Raw genomic sequence first — 19,294 nt, 5'->3', positions numbered from 1 at the left:
TAGAGGTGTTGCCCTCCAGTATTCTGAGGTGGGAGACAAGCCTTATGCAACTTACTTGATAATCTGCATTTTCAGACTGATCAGCAAATTTCAGGGTACGTGAACAGACTAGTGCCAGCCTGAGTCCAAAAGATTTGCCATGAATCAGCACCTTGATGTTTACCAGGTGCTTTCCTGTGTTATTTACGGAGTATCACACGCCGCAAAGGAGGTTGTAATTAGCGATGAGAGAGAACCACAAAATGTTTGGTTCATATAATCATGCTGAACTTAATCAAAGCTTCTGGCCTGGTGGTAGGGTTTGAGTTCATAACATGAAACATTGCCTATGGCTCAGGTTTAGCTGGAAACACTTGAGCATGGAGGCCTGGAACAGCTACTCCATGAGTGCTGGCATGGTGAGAATGACAAACACTAGTGCTTTATAAAAGAAAGGATTTCAGATGGGACATTTGCTCCCTAATTTTTGAAATTTGTAAAATGTCCAAAAATAACCCAATGCCAACATCCTGTCTAAGCCTGAGATCACAGGGATGTTTGTTCACAGCTCAATTTTTCCAAGGATTCTCACTTTAAGGCAAATCCCTCCTTTCCACAGCTTCTCCACAGTCCTCTTTATCTCATTAGCTCTCCCAGTAACTACCACCAGCAATGAACTTTGAGGTACCTGGAATAATTTGGGCCATTGCTTGAGGAAACCGCATTATTTCTTGTATTCATCTTCATTGTGGACAAGTTTTGTTTCTGGCGGTATTTTATTTTGAAAGATTGTACTCCCTATTTCAGACCAGCTGTCCTGTGGTGTGAGGTGGGATAACAGCGGTTTGGCCACCTGAGGAGCTCACACTAAAGTCCCAGTAAGGACAGAGGTTTCCTAGCCCTGTGCAACTGTGCTTGCTTTGTTATGGCTCATGGCACAGTCCTCCTAGGCACACGTAAGGTCTGCTCCTGAGGGAACAAGACCACATTAACCTCTTTTTATTGCAGTGAGGTATTGTTTCTTCCACTGCAGGATGAACTAATTCAAGTTTACTGCATGAGGAAAAAAAGCAGTTATATTACAGGTGCTGTGGAATGTTCTCCATTAGCAAGAGCTTTGTGATTTAATTTCACAAATTGTTTCCCATAGATTAAGTTCTTCAGGCATTTATGGGGTATTCTTGAGATGAAAAAGGGAATGTCCTGTTATTGGGATTTTCCCACCTTACAAAGAAAATTCACTGCTTGTGGGTCAGTCACTGTGATGAGGACAAGACTTAGTACTTTCAGTTCCCTTATATACTTTTTGAGTCTATACTTATATCTTTTTGAGTCTGAAGTGAAAACACATTAGTTGGCTTTGTGGTATGGTCAATGTTTAATCAGGAGGCATCAGAGTCACATTCTCACTCATTTTCTTTAAATACTCTCTGGGAAAGAAAGCATTGAGAAGAGGGGCGGTGGAAAATGCTTCCCTGCTCTACCTTACTCTCAAGTCTACAGGGCAGGGTGGTGGTCCCAGGGGAAAGGACCCCAAACCACTGGGCTCTCTGCAAGGGATCCTGCAGGATCTCACCCCATGGACACCAGTGATTCAGCTTTCTCCGTCCTAATGGGACTCTCTAGACAATGTGTCCAGAGTGGTACAAATACTGGGGACTTCTGGGGAACAAGCTGAGATGTCTGTAGATTTTATAGGTCCATAGTATAAAGCAATAGGTCTGCAGTTGTACATTTGGGTACCTAAATCTCACTTTAGACGGCAAAGTCCTGTCATAGGTAGGCCTGGTTGAACATTGTCTGCCTGACAGTGGCACTCAGACTTGGATTCAGTTGCCTAAACACAAGTACCTAATGCCATTTGTGAGCTCCATGGGTGTCCAAGGCATCAGATCAAGGCGGGAAGAGGACCTGCAGACCCACAGTCTTTCCCAGTAGCTACCCACAGACAAGCTGGATGCTTCAGAATACCTTTCTCAGGTTATACTTAAATGCCTTCACATAACCAGCTGAATCTTGCCCATAAACTGTGGTCCATCTCTCTTAATTTCAGATGCCTACAGTACGGACATCTCAGAGCTCTCCTTCCTGAAGCCAAGGGAGGGAGACAGGCATCATTCAGCTGAGATATTTCAAATGTCTACTTTCAGCTGAGATGAAATTCCACCCTAGCACTGCCTGTTTTCATCCATTCACTACAGAGACGTCTGTACAACTGACTCCAAGGTAGGCATTTACTCTGAGTGGGTGAATTTACTTTTAGCTTCCATAGACTAGGCATAGAGAACCATTGACCACCTCCCTGAAAGAACTTTTGTGGGGCTCATATCACCACTTCAGAATGTAAACCAACCCAGATTAGGTATGATTATTCCCTCAGTTCCCTCTGGATGTTCAGTGCAGGTTTCTAACGTGGCAGGTAAGAAATCAGTAAAGGAGATCGAGAAAGTGAAAATAAATGTCCTTACGGTCCTTCCAGCTTCGTTGTTGTGCCTGTTCATGGCTGACCGAGCATCTGGTCTGTTCTCCCGGGCATCAGCAAACTCCCGAGACACCATGCTCCCAAACTCCACGTCCTCGCTGCAGCCTCCCCATTTCCAGCCTTCCCCTGGAGAGCCTTTGTGGCGAGTGTCACAGCCGCAGATGGTGGCCGAGCCCTCGGCGCAGGATCTGGTCACTGCGAAAGCCACTCCAGCAGAGGCAATGGCATGGACAAAGGCTGATTCTCTGGTAGCTGTGAAAGAAAGAAATCAAGGAATAGTGGTCAGTGAAAGGGCTATGTGTGGCTGTGACCAGAGCTGTGAACGCCTTTTCTCGAGGGCATAGCAGAAGGCCAGGAAACTCTCCTCTGCGGTCCACAGATATTGCCTTATGGAAATGAGCTCCTGTGCAGAGAGGACCAGGCTTGATGCAAACTCACTGAGGTCAAACAATGCATTTTTGACTAAGATCTTAGGATGGGTCCACGGCAAGACAAAAAGCAGTGGAAAAACGAGTTTCACAGGGCATACAAACTATATTATACAGTCCTTTGCTGGCAATGCACCAAGTAGCCATACACAGAGCTGCAATGTTGGCTTCGGATGTGTAGAAGCTGGGCCATGAATGCATATCTGTGCTTAATGCCTGCAGTCACCCTTCATGGTGGGACCAGCACCCACTGACTGGGATTGCTGCTGACAGCTGGAAGGTGGAAAAATGTCAGGGTGCTTTGATACTTCTCTACCCTGACTGTTATGTAAACTAAATATTGTCCCCACACTCCACCTTCATTTTCCTAGCCTGGCAAGCTCACCCTGGGACAATGTTCAAAATATAGCAACTTGCTTGCACCAAAAGCTTGGTTCACTAGCCTAATGAAGACTGCTAAGGGGACTGAGAATGAACTTTCCTTTTCGGCCCATTGCCACAGATGTGGGGTGGGATCAGCCAAAAGTTTTCATAGTTAGGGACTGATGAGTCTTAGTCTCTGTGGAGACCTTCCTTCACAGACTTTTGTCATAGCTAGAGCTGGGAGGAGGAGGGCAGCTCAGTGTTAGTATGGCTTTCTTGGTTTCCAATGCTTTTTCCACAATGTGCTGAAATGAAAACCAAAATACTTTGAAAAATGGGAATATACAAAATTATCACCGTTTTTTTTTCTTCCAATTTTCATCTCATTCTGTTTCTTCACTCACTTGAAAATGACCTTGGAGTTCAACGCTACACCTCAGAAAACACCACTGCGATGTTTTTTGGCTTCAGCAAAATGACGTTTTTAATCACAAAAATGGCTAGTCTCAAATCCTTGAGTTTGATATAGTTCTAAGGAGACAACTTTTCTGATAACTTGCCTACCTTAACCTCATATACCCTTACCCACAAGAGCTATAGGTCTTGCCTATAGACCAGGTAGCCAAGAAAGAGTGCTGTCTGACGCCTTTTGAATGATTAGGATAGTACAGTGAATGGACCCAAGAAGGCAGGTCAAGTTTTCAGCTGATGCAGCTTCACCAACTTCCACTGAGCTTTGCATCATCTTACGAGGTACCTCCATAAATCCTCTAAAACCTTCATTGGACCACATTTTGCTGATCTGAGCTTTCCCTGGGCATTTTGGCTTAATATTTACCTTCTAGATGCTTCCAGGTTTTACTAACACATGGACAATTTAATATGCCAAGCCCCAAATCCAACATGTTCTTGGGGGGAAATCAAAACTGCATGCTTGCAGAGAAGTCTCGGCTGGATTGAAGGCTTAAGCAAGACCTTTTGCAGTGCTTCTTTGCTTTGGGAAGACTACCAAACACAACAATATGCAAATCAAATAATGTGCATGAACTTACAAGCCGAAGGTATGAGCAATGTCCTGGAACACGATGTCAGTGCGCACCGTGAGGTTAGTAAGTCACTGAGGGCTGGAACCAAAAAAAGGAAAAGACAGGAACCCTCAGTTCCACAATGTGATTTTGAAAAATCCTTGTTCAGCATCTGTCCAGCCTCGAGGATCTCAGCTACCCACAGCTGTGACCGTACAGCTCCTGAGCTGTGTGAAAACTTGGCTTTTGAGTATGACTTGGCGAGTCCAGTTCTAACTGGACTGGGGACCTGGCTTCTTGCCCTTGCTAAAGCCCAGCTGGGATCCAGAAACCAGAACTCTGGGGTGGAGGTTTGACATGGTGTCTCTGAGGACACTGATGGCCAGTGCCTGGGTTTGTGAAAGACAAAGGCTTCTCATAGCATCCAGTCAGATAAGCTGGTGGGACGAATCCCATCACCCTCCAGCAGAGAGGTGGAGGATATAGCTATCAGGGAACAGCTGAAACACCTACTTCCTCCAACCGTGGCCTAGCTCATCTCGAAAGCTTTTGATATGATGTTATACCACAGACAGGAGAGGAAGATGATGATATTTCACCCCTTCTGCCCGATAGCTGTGGTGGCTAAAGCACATTGTTTGTGCAGGCTAGCTCTCGTGGCTCGAGAATCACCCTTTTTCCTCTGCTCAGTGGGAGAGGCCTGATCCAGGCCTTTGGTTACTTGGGAAGGAGCTGCAGGCGCTGAACTGCTGTCTGCAAATCCCCTGGGCCTCACCATGCTAGGACTGAAAAGAAAGCAGCTGCAGTCACAGTGTTGGTACAGAAAGCCTTGTTCTGTGTGGGTTTGAGAGGGGTGGCCCTAGGTTAGGAGCCCACAGGTCCTGGATTCTACTCAGGCTTTGGCAGCAGCCTTGGGCTCAGAACGGAGCAATGCAGAGGGTCTGCAGTACTTCTACATTTATCAGGACTTGGGCATGGCTGAACATGGGGTTACAGGAGCACAGCTTTGGTTGTAGGTACCCAGTTCTGCCCAAATTGCAGGTCCGTTACCTCAGCTTTCCACTGGTGCTGACCCTTACAGAAAGCCTTCAACTCCAGGAGGGTATTGATAGGATTTGCCTTAAGAAGCGCCGATTATACTTGTCTCTCCTCTTCCCAGAAAGAGCCCAATGCCTTTTACAGCCTGTATATGCGGTAATCACTCCCCTGCTTTTGAAATGCAGCCACCCCTGGGGTGGAGTGCAGCCACCACTTAACAGCACACAACAGGAAGCAAATAGCATTGTATCTGATCGTAACTACCTGGGGAATGTAGGCAGGCAGAGCAAAGCTGAAATCTGGCCCCGGGCACTGGGGTTAGGAGTTTGTCTCTTGAGAAAGTTGCAGCCGATCTCTTAATGACTGCATGAAATTAGGGCACTGGGTTTACTTCTCCTACCCCTAACTTAAGGCAGCGAGTTCAATATTGACGCAGATGGAGGAGCGCCATTGCGTGAATCATGTCCTGCCACCTACCAAGTTATGGGACTGTCCTCCCATTACTAAGCAGACCTGACCCTGTTGAGCTCTGGAGAGCTCCCCAGGTTGTAGCCGGAGGCGGTGTGGCTGCAGGAATGGAGAAGGAGTGTATAGAGATACAGATAAGCAGAAGGAAAGCATGCACTTGTAATGGAAATGAGGGGTTATTAAGGTGCCATATAAAAATGCAAGAGACTTAGCAAAGATAACAGGAAAGTGCAGTATATTTGTCAGGTCGCCTCATTCCTCTCTGGGTGGTTCTGGTAGCAGGAGACAAGCATCTCGTTATGACTTGAAGAGAGCTTCTGGAAAGTCATCTGGCAAGAGAAGGTTAATAGGGACTAATACCTCATGGAGATGTTGACTTAAGAGCATTTTAACCATTTTGTTTTCAGTGCAGCACAAGGTCACCGAAGCTCTGGCTTCAGCTTGTTTAATTCCTGCCTGCTCTTGAGTTTCCCTGGAGGGCTTAGAGACTTGTATAGCCGTAAGGTCCCCCTTTTTGGACCCTTTTAGACTGGGTTGCTGATTGGGGAAAAGAGTGATGAGGCTTACAGAGGGCCTTGTGGGATGCTTTACGTGTACCCCCACAAAGAGACCTCTCAAGTCACTGGTCACTTCTGGAAATTGCTTCCTAAGAAGCCCAGTCTATGAAGCTGAGAGTGAATGGTCCATGTAGAACACCTCTGACTGCCCTCTTTCAGGATGCAGAGAGAAATGGTTGGGCAGTTTCATTATGAGAATTCAGAGGTCTGAGGATGAGGTGAGCTAAGATTTGATTTCCTGCTTTCACACAACTTTCTTACATGACTTAGTCAGTCTGTGCTTCTGCTTCCTTATCCGTACACCTGAGAACAATCCTGCTTATCTCCCCAGAAGCCTGCAATGCTAAATTCAGTGATGTCTTCAGAATTGTGGGCAGAAGGTGTTGGAGCCAAACAAAGGGTCATCAAGATGTGGAGTGAGGAAGGCAAATGAATAACCACATAAATATTTGGACTGTCTATTATACGAAACCTGGTCTCATAGGTTCTGCTGCCCAGACAGTGACTTATTTTTCCTGAACCTTTCTCTCAGTGACTAAATGATTAACCCCAGGTCAGGCGGATATCCCAGATCTGAGGCAGGAAAGACTGTGATGAAGCAGAGGGTTGAACACAATGGTTCATTTTGTCTTAAAAAACCTACAGTCCATTTTTACCACCTTTGTACCGTAGCACTGAACCCTGTTCTCCCTACTGTTGACACCCTAAATCTTTCCTTCCTCTCTGCACGGTTGTCTGGCGGTAACAGCAAGTTCCTGGGAGAGGGCAACACAACCACTGTCATATGTGTTAGGAGCTGAAGTTGCAAGTTCTGTGTCCTGGATCACAGCTTGAGGAGCTAGGCCATTTCTAAGAAAGGGGGCACTACTGCTTCTGCTGACTTCTCTTTAACAGAAAGCAATGAGATCTCTGTGATCTTAGAAAGAAAGACAAGAAAGGAAGGTGTCTTGCTTGAGGTGGTTCTGGGCTGCACATCTTGCAGGGAAGGAAGCAGGTCTCCGCAGCTTGGAGAACAGGTAGTCAAGCACTAGGGATGGACCCTGCTCCAAGGGCTTCCCACTCAGCACCTCACTTTTTGGGATGGTCTTCCTGAAGGTGCGGAAGCTCCTTAGCACCGTGAACATTCATGTCTCCAGGACAGCTGCTCACTGTGCTCTGGGGAGCTAAACCTCCCATGCCAGCAACTCTCTACTCCCCTTCTGGGACCTAGCCACCATGCCTTTTAAAATATGGCCCTTTGAGTGAAACACTGACCTGGTGCCTTTTTGGGATGAACGACCTATAAACAGCATGAAAAAGAATAGAATTGTCACAGATTGCCTCTGGAAATGTATGACAGTGAAGGAAAGAGTCTCTAGATCTTAGACACTCCTCCCAGCGATCATTAGTGTCCCTGCTCTTGAACAGAGGATCCTTCCCCTAGGCCCCCACCAGAAGAGGATCTGCAGTGGTGTGGCTGAATACCTTGAAGTTATGACACCATAGACTTAAGCGATCTTGGAAGAGTCCTTTAGTAAGCAGGGTAACATGGAGAAAAAGTGGCATCTGCTCTACTGACTGCAGGGAGGAGGCATGCTGCTTTCTCTCTGCTTTGTTTTTCAAAGCTAAAAGAGTAGAGAAAGCTACATGTTGTGTCAGCTATTTTAGACATCCAGGCAACTTGTTTCAGAAACCCATCTCTGAGGGGTGGAAAGTGTAAAGTGTTTCCAACATTTGTCTGGTAGGGCATGCACCCAGGGAGTGTGAGAAAGGGTTTATATTCCCTCCTTGGCCTGAGGGGATACAAACCCACAGCTCTCATGCTAGGATTTGCACAACAGTTGACACTACATTGACTCTGGATTAAAAAATTAATCTAAATAAGAGACTAGTGCTTCTGGTGTTTGGAGTCAGCACAGCCCCACCTCTTACACTGGGAGCCTGTGCTAATGGCTCCATCTCATTACTGTGGCTGGGGGTCCTTCTTGCAAGTTAGACATCACGGGGACTACAGAGGAGAAAAGAGTTGTCCAATGCAGGAAGACAGTGAGGAATTTGTGAAGTGAGCTTTGAGAGATTTGGAAGCCCAGTATTTGTCTCAAGCTAAGGTGGATTTTGTTTGGCTGTGGTAGCAAGAGGACTGTCCAGCTGCTGTCAACACACCATGGGTTCCTTCTCAAATCCATCAAGAGAGCAACCTTACCTAGAGGTGGGAGAAGAGCTGTGTCATTCCCTTGTGGAGCGCGTCACCCATAAACGCCTCGATGGTAAAAGCTAAACCAAAAGGGATTGAATAAATGGCCATGTTGTGCAACTTTGGATGGAGACAGAGGATGCCAGAAGAGATTAATACCAATGGATGTTTTGAATCTGGATGCAGGAGCTGAAGTACTGATGGAGTAAATGTCACTGCCTGTTACTTGTTTGCAACTACATTGAAGCCAAGGCTGGACATGGTCTCATCTCTGAATGAGATGAATTCTTCTCAGAGGTACTTTCAGCCAGATCCTCATCAGATATTAATAAGAAGGTGACACTCAGGAGAGCTGGGGTTTCTTTAGGCTCACATCAACAAATACAGCAATGCAGCTACCTTCTGAACAGCAGAAGTGAAATCCAACAGGACTGGTGAGCTCACAAGATCTGCAAAAACAGATGCAGAGATTGATATTGGCTTATACTAACATTAATGTCCTGCTTGCCCTGAAATCTGTGTGCAGAACAGGCAAGACCACCTGCAGCAATGCAGCCTTTCTTGCCCCATGTACCAGGAGAAAATTCTCCAGCCCTCTCAGCCCAGCCAGCCTCTGCGCAAAACCTGCCAACCAGCAGGTCCCTCCGAGCCAAGAACCAAGGGTTCAGGACGTGGGGATGATGTCCCCCACCTTATGATGCTCTCTTTGCACTAGACCAATCCCTTCCTCAAAGTCTGATAAGGAAAGACGTGAAGGGTCATATCTCAGATCATAGGACATGTTTTTCCCCAGGGAAAGGAGGAGGAAAGATGAAAAAAATGTTTGAAAGCTCTCTCTCTCTTTTTTTTTTTTTAATGATGATGACAAAGAAGCAAATGGTTTGCCAATCAGAACTATTAAATATTGGCACTGCACCAGGTGAAAGCAGAGAACAGGGAACCCCTTGGCACATGTTGGCTGACAGATCCATCCACGCTGCCTGCTGCCCAAGTGCTGGAGGGGAACAAGCATTGTTCCCATAGTAAAGGAGGAGGAGGAGGATCACAGAGGTGTCACGGCTGCTGTGAGCCTGACATTGCTTGTGGGGAAAATACTGGGAACGTTGGAAACAAAATATTGGCTCTCACAGCCTCGGAGGCAGGCGAGCTTCAGTTTCACTACATTCCTCCCGATTGTAGCAATAGAGGATCCTATCTCAGATAAACCAACTGAAAGGGTTTTACATAAGCTGGATGGCTCAGCCTCAAGCTTCCTTTTGCTTTTCTCCAGAGAGGCCCCTGTTTCCAGCATTCATGTCCCCCAAACCAGTCCTGCCAACCTCAACGCGTTGATGTCCTGCAACAGATTCTCCAGCCCTGCCACTGAAGTCTCTTCAATTATCCCCTTAACTGAAAGGGGATGCTTTTACCAAGCCTTCTGCTTGTTTTTCAAGATGCACCTTCCATCTTGAAAGGTGTTGAGCAAGCAGAGGCCTTGGACATTGGCCTTGGCTCAACACAAAGATTAGGGCGGAGGTTTAGGTTGGATATTAGGTGAAATTTCTTTGCTGAAAGGGTTGTGCAGCATTGGATTAGGTTGCTCAGGGAAGTGGTTGAATCACCGTCCCTGGAGGTCTTCAAGAAATGTGTTGATTTAGAACTTAGTAGCATGGTATAGTGGTGGACTTTAGTACTAGGTTGGACTAGATGATCTTGGAGGTCTTTTCCAACCTGAATGATTCTGATTTTATGATTCTATGATTATAAAAGCAGGGGGGCAAGCCAGGCTTTTTGGAGGGAGGGTGAAGCAGAGCACATTCCCAAATTCAACAGCATGTGCTGTATTCATACTGGCTAAACTTATACTGACTATAAAATGTTTTTCAAAGTCAAAACAGTAGGAAGAGATCCTGAGCTTGCTTAAAGCTTTAATTTCTTTACTTGGTGTCCCTCCAAATCTAAGTGCCAAGTAGCCAAGTGCCTTGGTTCTGACTTTCTGCTTAATCACATCAGTGCCAGTCAGGAAGGTGGCTGTTGAAGTCCTTGTTGTTACTCTGAGATGGCTCTGGAGGCTTCAAGAAGACTACAGAAAGATCAGAGCCCTGTGACTGCATCACCGAGTAGGTTACAAATGCTGAACAAAGTCCCTCTCTGTACACGAGCAACTCTGTAACTTTTCCTCAGTTTCCTCATTTGCAAAAATATACAAAATTAATATATCTCATGCCACATAATGAAACGCTCAGGGATTCATTCAAGTGGTGTTCTTTATTGGCTAACACCTCAGACCAGATCTGACAAACTGTCCATGTGAGACAGAAAGTTCAATTTATACCCTACAGCTGTATCGTTGAGTATCCTTTCAGCCTACAATATTACGGAGGAGAAGGGCAAAAGAGAAGACTTTTCTCTTCACTCTGCATGATGCCTGGTTACCCTAGGAGTGGTGCTCATGCTTGGATCACTCCTCTTGCATAAGGCCTTGCAGGAAAACATCAGTACCTCAACCTGCCGGTGTGCTGAGCTGTGTAGGCCTTCTTATCAGCACCTTGTCTGGGCTTATAGCTGCTGCAGGTCTTGGCAGTAGCTCTAGGACTTTGCAGAGCAGCTCTGTGTTGCACAGGGATGATGTGTCTAGAGCCATGCAAACCCTTATCAGTCTTCTGCAGAAGAGCATGATTGCATGGGATCCCTTGGGCAAGAGGAATCTAAATGACAGCAGATCTAAAGGGATGCAGGAGGATCACCGAGTCCATTCCCCTACCATTTCTTTGTAAGATGACAGTCTCAGTATAGATTTACAGACTGATTTGAATGGTTTGGAGCCATATGCTGGTAAAATCCAAATACCTGCTGCATTTGTTAGGTTTATCTTGGGTCCCTTAGTTGTTAGCAGCATTTCCCAAGTGGGATTCTCTCTGAGTCTAGAGAAGGCTGCTTTGCAAAAACCCCAGTCCTTGGGGGCTGCAGGTAATCAAGACTTTCAGGTCTAACCCCAAAATGGGGTGAAAGAAATGCAGCTCTCCCATGCCGGGCTTTGGAGCACCCACGAGTGGAGCAGATCCCACAGCCCATGCTGGGGATCTATGTGACACCACAGTATCTGCCCTTTTTCCCAAAAAGTCATGCCAACTCTATGCCCAGCTGATTCTGCGCCGTTTCTCATCAAAATCCAGCTCCAGGGTTTGTTTGACTTTTTTATCCTTTTAAAAATCAGGCCTCAAAATGCAAAGACTTATGCAAATGCGAAGCATAATAACAAGAAGCTAACCACACTTTTGCATATCTTAAAGGAAAGGTTAGGTTTGGGTCCCATCTGTGTTTTGAACGAAGTTCTGATTGAGTTCTTGTTTCCTCTGAACCAGCATGCTAGTGTCAACACATCCCTGGGAAGATGAAAGGCCCTAAAAAGACATTTGATCAGATTAGCTGTGATTCAGATCATTGGAGGGAAATTATTAAATGGGCAATTCCTGCCAGGGAACATGAAGGCGATACAGATAAGAGGGAACGCTGGATTGAAGGAGGTCGGATGAACACAGTTTGTAAAATCCTGAAGGCCAAGTTCCCCTAAAACATGTGAACAGTGTTTTTTTTTTTTTTTTTTTTTTTTTCCTGCTGGTTGCTTATGGCTGCCCTTGCACCCAGCACACTGGGGCTGCAACCTGCAATCCCAAACAGGTAGAGGCAGATCGTGGACAGCCCGGGAGCGGGGCTGGTGCGCGCTGCCCGCCTGAGCGGGTCGGGGTCTGGAATGCTCCCGACAATTAGCCGCTGTCAAAATAACCCCAGGTGATCACAGGTAACCAGACCCCCAAGATAGGCAAATCAGCAGGATGGCCTGGTATCAGTAAGCCACGTCTGATAGCTGCAAAGCAAACATCCCCTATCGCTCTCCCTATCGCCCTATCTCTCTGTCGATCTAATCGTTACCGTGTATGTCTCCCTACCTACCCTGCTCAACCCAAGCACATTTTATCTGTCTTTCTGTTGGCTTGGTCATGTGTGAAACGCTGGGCGGCTGATCCCCCCCACCTCCCTAGATGCCTTCTTCTGAATATTTCATCTCCGTCTCGAGTCCTGAAACAGCGCGCTCCTCTCAGCCCCTTGAATTACCCTGAGCACTTGTCTCCCCAAGGCCTGATGTCCCTGGAAGGCTTTAGACAAAAGGAAGCCGTGTGCCAATTGGGGGTTATTAGCAGAGATACACCTCGCTCATTGTGGAAGGACCGAGTCCTTAATGAAAGGGGAAGGCAGAAAAGGAGTGGGGAAGGACTGGGATGAAATTCTCTGAGGCGCCTTCCAGGTTAAAGGGATCACCGGGGTCCCTCCTGGCCTGGAAAAAAAAAGGCAAGAAAAAAAGGCGAGCCCCAAAGACCACTATGCAAAACAGCCCCGCTGGTCAATAGGATATGGGGAAGAAAAAAAAAATAATTGTATTCTGTTATCAGAAGCAACATGGTCCAACAAAAGGATTGCCTTCGCCCACCTGAGAATGGAATGCGAGGCTCCATTTCGCTGCTCTGATCGTATTTGACAGCCCCCCTCGAGACTGCCTGGTTGGTATGGCAAATCGTCCTTATTACCTGCTGGGGTGAATGAATCCCCCTTTGTGCTGGCACTGTCACGCTGCATTAGGTTGACAATGGCCCCAGATATTTTATATGAAATTTGCCCTCACTTGTGATTAGCCAGCACCAACTAAGTCATAGCAACCTAGAACTATGCATTGGCCGAGCCCCGTTGTCGGCCGAAAGGGAAATCCCTATTCAAATGGTTTAATAAAACAATCTAAAGGGCGTGTGAATCGTGAAAAGCATTTTCACTTTTCTCTTTAGCTTAATCTCATGGTCGCTGGGATATTGTGCTCTGAGCAGACCCCAGCAGGGTGTGGGCTAAGGTCCCCCATCAACTTCTTTTACAGCCTCCTTTTCTGCGAGTTAATGATATACCGGTGTGATTGCCTCCCGCAGCAAGAAGAAACACGCATTTGATGAAAAGGATGGACCTCCTAACACATCCTAAATGGCAACAATTTCTCATCCAAAGGTCACAGGTCATAACCTGGATTTTGAATCACCACCCAGATCTTTTTCAAAGCCTTGCTAAAGCTGAGGGATTCTGCAAGTCCATTTTACACACAGACACACACACACAGAGACACCGAGTTATCTCTGGAGCTTCCCGCTCTGCTTGAGGCTTGAGCTTAGTGTTTGGAAACAATTGGATTTTCCCATTTTTTTTGCCTACAGTTTGCTGTCTTTCAAGTCCTCTCAAACCTGGATTGCAACACAGAGAAAAGTACAGGAAAGGGATGGGCAATGCAAGGTGCTTCCTAAGCAGCCCTGAGCTGCACCCGGAGCTTGAGCAGCACCCGGGATGCAAAAAGAGGAGGGGGAAGGAGAAGCGTAGGGTTCCCCTTTGTGCTTTAGCTCCTCTTTCTTGCCCTGGCTGGGGAGCAGACGAAGGCGTGGGGTCTCTGCAAGGCTGGGTGAGAGCTGTGTGCTCCTATTAGCAGTCACCTAAACAGAGGAACGTGTTGCGTCTGTGGAATGAGGCTGGAAATCCCCAGGGAAACAAGCTCCCTCATGAACCTCCCACAGCTGAGCATCTAAGCCCAGAGCCTAGGGATGCATGGAAACAAAAAGCAAAAGGAAAAACTGCACAGGAACTTGTTTTTTCCCCTTTTTTCTTTCCTCTATTTCCCCCCATCCCACCACGAAGCCCAGGGCTGGAGGGGGTTCCTCCGTTGGGCTATATTCTCCCTTGATTTTTCCCACCAGCGCTCAGCAAGAAAAGAGGAGCTGCAGCGAGCATACAAAATAAGAACAGCCCATGCTCTCACCGGGGTCCCTTTTGGCTTTGGAAATCCATGTTAGCCTCTCCCAGAAGGTGTTCACACCAGCTGTGGTATGTTTCCACTGCAGCTATCCACCTAATTGTAAGCTATCTGGGGCAAGGAGTGATTTTGTTATTATGTGCTTGTACAGTATTTAGCACAATGGGTCCCTGATCTCTGCTTGGGGCCTCAGAGTCTACTGTAATACAAATAATTAACCATAATAGAGCTGGGCAAATATCTTAATAAAACCATGGAATCAATTTGAGGCAATTAAGCAATTTTTTTAGCTTGCAGAAGTTTTTGCTTTGCAGGCTCAATTTGGAGAAGGGAGTGGGTTTGGGTGCTGGTGGAACTGCAGGGGAGCTGCTCACCCCCCAGCAAGCTTTGGCAATCTTTTTTTTTTTTTTTTTTTTTTGTGGGTTTCAGTTTCACCCTGTTGGGGAGGCAGAAATGTTTTGTGCAGCTCCCAGAGCACAACAAAAGCCATTTTATAAATAGCTCGTGAGAGGAAGCATGGTTTGGAGGCCGGATCTGTGGTTCCTGAGGAATAAGGGTCTCAGTTTTAAAAAAAAAAACATGATTTCAGAGCAGCTCATGTGCCCTGCCCCTGCCTCAGTTGCCCACCTGTGAAATGGAGAGCAATCAGCCTCTTCCTGCTTTCTAATCCCAAGCACTTGAGGACACAGCTAGTTGTTGAAGCAATGGGGCTGCAACCCTATTTAGACAGAGAGGAATAAGAAAATTGCAAAGCCCGGGACACATACTGGATGATTTACAAGCTATTATAAGCCAGGAGATAAGCTCTGGATGACAGATATTCTGATTATAGTTGAAGCTCTCGTACAATTTGCAAGCAGAAAAGGGAGCTAAATATATTGAACACTTGTCTAAAGTTGTATTCAGTCTGTACTTGTCCATCACAGGGGAGTGCATGTGAGGACATTAAGGCACGGAGCACATCTTCTGAGGGTGTGCAAATGAACAAATCTAGCAGCTCTCCCGGCCAGAGCAGTAACCTCAAGAATGGAACTACACTACCCTTCTCTGAAGGAAATAGCTGTGCTCCTCCATGAACACCTCTGCTGGCCAAGCAGGTGCAGACCTTGAACTTTGTCACCCACAAATCTTATGGCAATACACTGCTGTGCTATGGCAGTTTGGCTAAGAAAAGTCTGTGAAATATGATCATAGAATCCTAGAATCACAGAATCATTTAGGTTGGAAAAGACCTCTAAGATCATGTACTCCAACCTTTGACCTAGCACTGCCAAGTCCACCATTAAACCATGTCTCTAAACTCTTCATCTACACATTTTATGAAGACCTCCAGGGATGGTGACTCAAACACTTCCCTGGGCAGCCTGTTCTGATACTTCACAATCCTTTCAATGAAGAAATTTTTCCTAATATCCAACCTAAACCTCCTCTTGTGCAACTTAAGGACATTTCTTCTTCTCTTATCACTTGGCATTTGGGAGAAGAGACCGATCCCAAATTAACCTGGTCTTGGGCCTGGACACGGAGAAATGGGTCCTAGTACTTAAACAATGAAGAAAAAGATCTGCACCACAGTGCTTTCAAACTACAGCTCACCCTGTACTGTGCGCATGTCCTAATAATGGTTCATTTTAGCTGTTGTGAGAGTTAGCCTATTATTGCCCAGAGAAATTTTGGATACCTCATCCCTGGAGGTGTTCAAGACCAGGTTGGATGAGGCCCTGGGCAACCTGATCTAGTGGATGGCATCCCTGCCCATGGCAGGGGGGTGGAACTGGGTGATCTTTAAGGTCACTTCCATGATTCTATTCTGCTGAACTGAAAATGTCATCACATTGACTGGGGAAGCTGAGCAAGAACATGCAAGGATACTTGGCTAGGAGACCACCTGGCAATCTGACATATTCATCATAAAGCAAAGAACTCTTGGTGAATATAAGTGCACAGAAATGAGATAAATGGAAGTTCTTCTTCAGCTTCACTGTTGAGTGATAGGCAGGAGTTAGACAGTAATAATATCAAGAATAGAAACCTCATAGCTTGTATCTATTTGTGATTTAAACCACTGAAGCTCTCACACAAACAGTGTCTAGCTTGGCTCCACCAGTGTGAGTGGGCTACTTGTCACGGGCAGCTGTCCACCCACGCTCCTGTGCCTACACTGAACATCCTGCCTGAACATCCAGCCTGGGTTGGGAGAATGGTGTGGGTTTTCTGATGCCCACCAAGAAGCTTGCAGAGATGACAATTTCTGTTCCTCACTGCGTCACACAGATATTTGAGCTGGTGACCCCAAAACAATTTCAGAATTGTGGACAGCTGTTGGTAGTGCCAAGCCTCAGTCTCTTGCTACATGATCCTTCCCATAATCAAAACTGTAGCAGAGTTGTTGCAGCATGAGATAACTACCTGACCTAAAAAAAAAACACACACACACAAAAAAAAAAACCCTGCTGTTGAAGCAAAGGATACCAAACACCTCCAGAAAACTCTTTCTCAACCATCATTTGTATTCATAAGACAAGCCAATTTCATTAATCTTGTGCTTACATTATTTTGCCCAGGTTTCTTAAGCTCAAATAACACCCACCTACCTAATTAGAGAGAAGCAGTTTTCTCGCCCAGCCCCGTGTCATACGCTTGCCAGCCCTCGTGGTGAGTGGAGCTGGAAGTGTGCAGACTACGGAGATGCTCTCTCCTATGGAGATGATCTCTTAGCCTGAACTGCACATGGGTTTTACCCTCCCAGGCAAGGAAAACGATGGGCACCCGGAGTGTGCATAACCGCCAGGTGGTGATGGAGGGCTCTTTGAAAAGGGTTGTGAGTGAGTGGGAAGAAGAGGCAGGTGCTGTGGGTTTGCTTTCACAGGAGAGATGTAGGGTTCCAGCTTCCACCTCTGTCTCTGGGTTTGTCTATGTTAACCCGTCTCAAGCCAAATGATAATATTTGCTTTGATGAAGCATTCTCTTCCTCGGGCTATACATCACTGCTATAGTTTCTTCTCTTTTGCATTGCAAGTCTGGTCCAGAACTTTGCCAAGCAAGAAAACTTGCAACTCCCAGCTTCTACTTCTTATCCTCATTGCTTTTAATTCACTGAGTGCCTGTTTGCTCATGTGTCACCCCTGCCTTCATATCTGACAACTGGTCACGATGTTATTCCAGATTTTGCATTATAAATGCTCCTGAAACTCTGCTACAGGTTGTCAAAGGGCATCCACACCCCACAGCTATGGGTGTGGGCACTCCAGAGCTGGTGGGAACGACACATGACCCCTCACCCAGCACATTAACTTGGATGGGAAGGAAGGGTGATGACCTGTTCTGCTTACATGGTCTTTGGTGACTTCAGTGGGAGCGGAAGGCGTTTACCAAACTGCTGGAGGAACCCAGTACCTCAAGGGTTTACTGGCAATGCACATCGCTTTCATCCCTGCCTGTCTTGCAGCAACAAATCAAAGTCACGCATCCTGTGGCCTCTTGGGATGGGAGCTGCTAAAGATTCCTCTCTTTCTATTAAATGTAAGCTCCCTTGGTGGCAACGCTGCTGCCGCCCTATGTAATGAGTGGAGGTAGATGAGATGTGAAGTGTGAAAAAAAATAAAAGAACAACCAAGAACCCTCAGGAAATGTCTTTGAAAATCAGTTACTGAATAAATCTGGTAAAGTAAAAAATATAGTTTGGCCATCAGCAAAACAATACAGGGCATGATTCTTCTCTTGGCCTGGTATAAATCAGAGAAACCTTTACATAATATCATGGAAATGGCAGAAAAGTTAAGCCAATGTTATCGGGGGTGCCTCTTGTTATAGAAGTCATAACATTTTCTACAGAAAAGCTTATTTTTTCTACTGAGACACCTCACTTCCTGTAATTTTGCATGATGCTGATGTCTAGAAGCCCCTGCTGAAGTCAGGTCTTTGCTCTGAAAGGCAGGCACCTTACAGTTAGACTGGCAGGCTCAGCCCTTGCTCCTGAAAACCTCAAAATCATCAAAATCAGACCTGGACCTTGCACCTCTCTGCCCAAAGGCAGGATCCAGTCTGCCTAAACTATCCCTGACAGATGTTTGTCTAACCTGTTCTCAAAAACCTCCCAGGTTGGAGCTCCCACCCCTTCCCCAGGCAATCTGTTCTCGTGCTTCGCTGCCCTCACCGTTAGACTGCTCTTCCCAAGGCTGAACCCCATCCCCGGCTTCGATTTCAGTGGACATGGAGGAGAACTCATCAAACTAACATGGGCAAAGCAAAGAAGTTGGAAATGGAAGAAAGAGAGGAAGAGGATGGGATGCTGTGAAGTTGTGCAGCATCGGTGGCAGAGCTGGGAGCAGAGCTCAGGTCTTTTCACTCTGTGACTTGTGCCTGAGTCACGGCGTAAGCGAGGGAGCCCTTACCTTATTAATACCAGTGTGTTCCCCTCTTTTCTCCTGGCCTTTTCCTATGCTCCCTCTTCTCACTCGTTTCCGTCTCTCATGGTAATTTCCTTTGCCTTTCAGCATCTTACATGTGCCCTCGGAGGGAGAGGGTGTTGTAATGTACGCAGTCTTCAGCTGATTCATCCCTTTACTTACACATGACTAACACTCGTGCTATTTGTCTATTTCAATTGATGCACATTTAATACGTAAAAATTTAATTAAAGTGTTATTCATAAAAAAAATCTGGGCCAATTTATTTTATTTTATTTTTTGTTTTAAATACCCAAAGGGGATATTCTAATTAGGGACTAGATGCCAGAAAACAGTGTCAGATTCCACCTCCCCTCTCCCCACCTCTAATCAAAGCAGTAGGTTTTGATATTATAAAGAAAAAGCCACCAAACCCACAACAATATTTACAGGCATTCGCTCTGCAGGTGCAGAGATCAATGCTGAGAGAAGCTGAGAACTTCCAGCTCTCGGTGGAAACCCATGGAAGTTGCTCCGTGTCTCTGAGGAGAAGCCAGCTATGTACCCAGAGCCAG

At 46.3% G+C, this 19,294-nt stretch overlaps 1 protein-coding gene across 1 annotated transcript in view; it reads right to left on the bottom strand.

The window, feature by feature from the left end:
* The window catches only part of WNT3A (Wnt family member 3A), a 94,987-nt gene that overhangs the window by 9,405 nt on the left and 66,288 nt on the right, over window positions 1-19,294 (bottom strand). Inside the window, exon 3 of the mRNA XM_080583459.1 lies at window positions 2,448-2,713. Coding sequence (XP_080439585.1) covers window positions 2,448-2,713 — 266 coding nt within the window. The remainder of the gene's footprint in view (window positions 1-2,447; window positions 2,714-19,294) is intronic.

Source organism: Anser brachyrhynchus (assembly GCF_964034855.1).
Source record: "Anser brachyrhynchus genome assembly, chromosome: 2".
Classification (NCBI taxonomy): domain Eukaryota; kingdom Metazoa; phylum Chordata; class Aves; order Anseriformes; family Anatidae; genus Anser; species Anser brachyrhynchus.
This window is presented reverse-complemented; position numbering and strand designations above follow the sequence as displayed.